This window comes from Etheostoma spectabile, chromosome 15, assembly GCF_008692095.1.
Source record: "Etheostoma spectabile isolate EspeVRDwgs_2016 chromosome 15, UIUC_Espe_1.0, whole genome shotgun sequence".
NCBI classification, from domain to species: Eukaryota; Metazoa; Chordata; class Actinopteri; order Perciformes; family Percidae; genus Etheostoma; species Etheostoma spectabile.
In genome coordinates this window covers 13512111-13513094 of record NC_045747.1, presented here as the reverse complement: position 1 = coordinate 13513094, position 984 = coordinate 13512111, and the positions used below count along the sequence as shown (strand labels likewise).

Here is a 984-nt window from a genome sequence, read left to right as displayed (position 1 = left end):
TGCAGGTGCTATTCTTCCTGAGGTCCTTACAGCTCACTTGAAAATGTGGCAATGTAATATATATATACACACACAACATCAAACAATAAAAAATTAAATTGTAGGACAAAAACTAAACATACACTATAATTTCATGACTCATAAAATAACAAAATACACACACATAAGACAAGGACAGACACATACAAGGACAGTTCCACCAGGACAGTTCCACCAGGACAGCTCCACCAGTGATCATAATATACAGTTAAAGATTACGGTGGTGTGTGCTCAAGCAAGTGGTCTTACCCAATGTCAAAACAAGTTCAGAGCAGATATTTCATTTATTATTTTATCATTTCCTCATTTAAAACATATGAACAAATGATTGGGATAAAACAAACTGCATCTTACTTCCATCTCCATCCGTCCCATCCCCATGACATCATATTTGAGGGTGATGGGCACAGGGTCGGTGCGTCCTGAGGGAAGAGAGACAGAGAGAGGACTAGGTAAGTCTTTGAGACTAAGATGGAGGGCCAGCTCGGAGACAGCCTGCTTTTAGAGCATAGGGTGCTGGGGTTAGAAAATTTTGCCTTAAAGTGCAAAGAGACCAGAAAGCTACAGTGAACCAAACATCAGCCATTCTCACAGCTTACTGCAGCCACCAAGTACAGAGTATTTATTTAACTTTCCTTAAATTTGGCCTAGCTGCGTGTTTGCATTTTAAATGAGTCAAATTAGCTGCAATCATTGTTTTGAATGAAGTCAGGGCAACAAGGTTGTTCAGCAAAATGTCTTAATAGAAATATAAAGCTCACTAGAAGCAAGACTGTCAGCCTTTAGCTAATCTATTTCCATATCTTTCCAGTGTAGTTGTGCAACCCACCACCCCTCCCCCACTCGCTCATTGCTGCAGTCCTGTTAAACCAGCTTGCCAAGTTTATCAAGGACACTACAGCTTGTGGGACTGTTTGGGGTGTGTGTGTGTGTGTGTGTGTGTGT

General features: G+C 41.0%; 1 protein-coding gene across 8 annotated transcripts in view; it reads right to left on the bottom strand.

Moving 5' to 3' along the window:
• The window catches only part of gpatch8 (G patch domain containing 8), a 30262-nt gene that overhangs the window by 7201 nt on the left and 22077 nt on the right, over nt 1-984 (bottom strand). For all 8 annotated transcript variants that reach the window (XM_032537926.1, XM_032537931.1, XM_032537929.1 and 5 more), the window contains one exon: nt 394-461. In XM_032537926.1, the coding sequence (XP_032393817.1) occupies nt 394-461 (68 nt within the window). The remainder of the gene's footprint in view (nt 1-393; nt 462-984) is intronic.